The 2,500-nt window shown below is 45.0% G+C and overlaps 1 protein-coding gene across 1 annotated transcript in view; it reads right to left on the reverse strand.

Moving 5' to 3' along the window:
• The window catches only part of pitpnbl (phosphatidylinositol transfer protein, beta, like), a 9,156-nt gene that overhangs the window by 6,015 nt on the left and 641 nt on the right, over positions 1-2,500 (reverse strand). The window contains exons 2-6 of the mRNA XM_080835085.1: positions 2,481-2,500; positions 2,048-2,193; positions 1,753-1,844; positions 703-710; positions 458-532 (exon numbers count right to left, since the gene is read on the reverse strand). The exon at positions 2,481-2,500 is cut by the window's right edge and continues 11 nt beyond it. Of these exons, the coding sequence (XP_080691211.1) occupies positions 458-532; positions 703-710; positions 1,753-1,844; positions 2,048-2,193; positions 2,481-2,500 (341 nt within the window). The remainder of the gene's footprint in view (positions 1-457; positions 533-702; positions 711-1,752; positions 1,845-2,047; positions 2,194-2,480) is intronic.

Genomic DNA, 2,500 nt, shown 5'->3' on the forward strand with positions numbered 1-2,500 from the left:
GAGACGGATGGAGAGAAAGAGGTGGAGGGAGAGAGAGATGGAGAGGAGAGAGAGATGGAGGGAGAGACAGAGACAGATTGAAAGAGAGACATTGAGGGAGAGAGAGATGGAGAGGAGAGAGAGATGGAGGGAGAATTTATTACAAACAAATTAAACATAGTGTATGTGCATGTGTGTGTGTGTGTGAGTGTGCACGTGTGCATGTGTGTGAATGTGCACGTATGCATGTGTGTGTACCTGTGTGTGTATGTGCACGTGTGTGTGTGTGTGTACAAATGTGTGTGTGTGTGTGTTGGTGTGTTTGTGCAAGTGTGTGTGTGTGTGTGAGTGTGTGTACAAGTGTGTGTGTGTGTGTGTGTGTGTACGAGCGTGTGTGTGCGTGTATGTGTGTGTACAAGTGTGTGTGTGTGTGTGTGTGTGTGTGAGTGTGTGTGTGTGTGTGTGTGGTTCGCCTTACATTGTGGCTGGTTCCCATGTCTGGTTTGTGCCAGGTCTCAATCTTAATGAAGAAATCATCCTTCATGTACTCATTCTGCAGACCACAAGACACAATCATTGACATACTCACACACCTTTTTTGCTTTTTGAGACTGTATGAGGAAGTGTGTGTGTGTGTATATATACTATATATGTGTGTATATGTATATGTATGTATATATGTGTGTGTGTGTGAGTGTGTGTGTGTGTAACAGTAGGACATACCGTAACAACTGGAGATGATGAGATAAGAGGAGCAGAAGGGAGAGAGAACACACAACACACACACACACACACACACACACACACACACACACACACACACACACACACACACACACACACACAGCCTCACGTGAGTAGTGCAACATTATGTTTTGTGATACAGTGAGAATCCATGCAGCATCCATTTTAATTAATGCTTTACATTAACTCATTTCATTTTGGTATGCAAATTAATTTTCTCAAATGCAGCACTATGGTGTTGGATGTATCAGGAACTGGGAAAAACACAAAAGCGTTGGATGTTACTGGGAATGATAAACACAAATGCAGATCCCACTGTTCTGATTGCATTAAAAAGTAAACATTGTTTTTTTTTATGCAAAAGGTGCTGGCTTTTTATCCTATGACTAAAATAAAATTATAAAATACCCCTGTATCATATATGATACATATTGTATCCCCAATACACAGACCAATAACTAAAAGGTTATTTTGAATCCTACCCCTGTATTATTACATTTACATTTAGTAATTTAGCAGACGCTTTTATCCAAAGCGACTTACAGCATTTTACATCTAAACTGATGGCACATTGCACATCAGGAGCAATTAGGGGTTCAGTGTCTTGCTCAAGGACGCCTCGACAGGGAATCGAATGAGCAACCTTCTGATTAATAAACGACTTCTCTACCTCCTGTACCTCCTGTACCACTGTCTCTCTCTCTCTCTCTCTCTCTCTCTCTCTCTCTCTCTCTCTCTCTCTCTCTCTCTCTCACACACTCTCACACTATCACACTCTCACACTCACACACACACACACACACACACACACAGACCAATAACTAGCAGTTTGCTAATTCAACTATAAACACGTCATAAACGCGTTGCCATGGAAACACAACTGATAAGTTATATGTTCACTCTATTGTCAGCACAGTCCTGACGCCTGGTACGAACTCTGTCATAGAGTCACGCAAGGCACTGCTAGCTACTTTACAAGACATGTCATTCCGGTGGTGTGTGAGTGTGTGAGTGTGTGTGTCTACTTACTGGTGCGACAGTAGGGATAGGCATTCCAGGCTTTTTCATGGAACACCAGAGCTCCTTCTGGAGCAAACATCTGGATGAAGCCAGGCACCTTACTGAGAGGAGAAACAGCAGGTGTGAGGGGAGAACAGGTGTGTGTGTGTGTGTGTGTGTGTGTGTGTGTGTGTGTGTATGTGTGTGTGTGTGTGTGTGTGTGTGTGTGCTCACCTGTGTATATGGTAAATCTTGTGAGTGTACAGGTGTGTGTGTGTGTGTGTGTGTATGTGTGTGTGTGTGTGTGTGTGTGTGTGTCTCTCACCTGTGTATATGGTAAATCTTGTGAGTGTACTGGCCTTTCTCTCCATCCTTCTCGTAGGGTTCGTTGCGGAGGATCTCGATGCCCTCGCCGCCTCCGGTGTTGTTCTTACTGGCCTCAGCCACCGAGTACAGCTGGCCGACCTGGTACTGGGGGGTCCGGGGAGGGGGGGGGGGGGGGGGGACGGGATTACATAAGAACTCAGGACACTACTCACTACCGCGCATCACAGTGGGGGACATAAACAACAATAAACAACAAGCGTGCTGTCAACACCGTCGGGACAACAGGAAGCAGTAAATAGGACTCGCTGCTGCTGTATGACACACACAGAGAGATGATGTTCACACGCAGGTGTCCGTCTAGCTAGCTAAACACAGACACATAGACGTTAGCTTAAGACATCATATTCAAAGAAGGATTCCGCATGCCTTACCTCCTCAACGGAACAGGGCA

This window comes from Sprattus sprattus (genome assembly GCF_963457725.1).
Source record: "Sprattus sprattus genome assembly, chromosome: 3".
Classification (NCBI taxonomy): domain Eukaryota; kingdom Metazoa; phylum Chordata; class Actinopteri; order Clupeiformes; family Clupeidae; genus Sprattus; species Sprattus sprattus.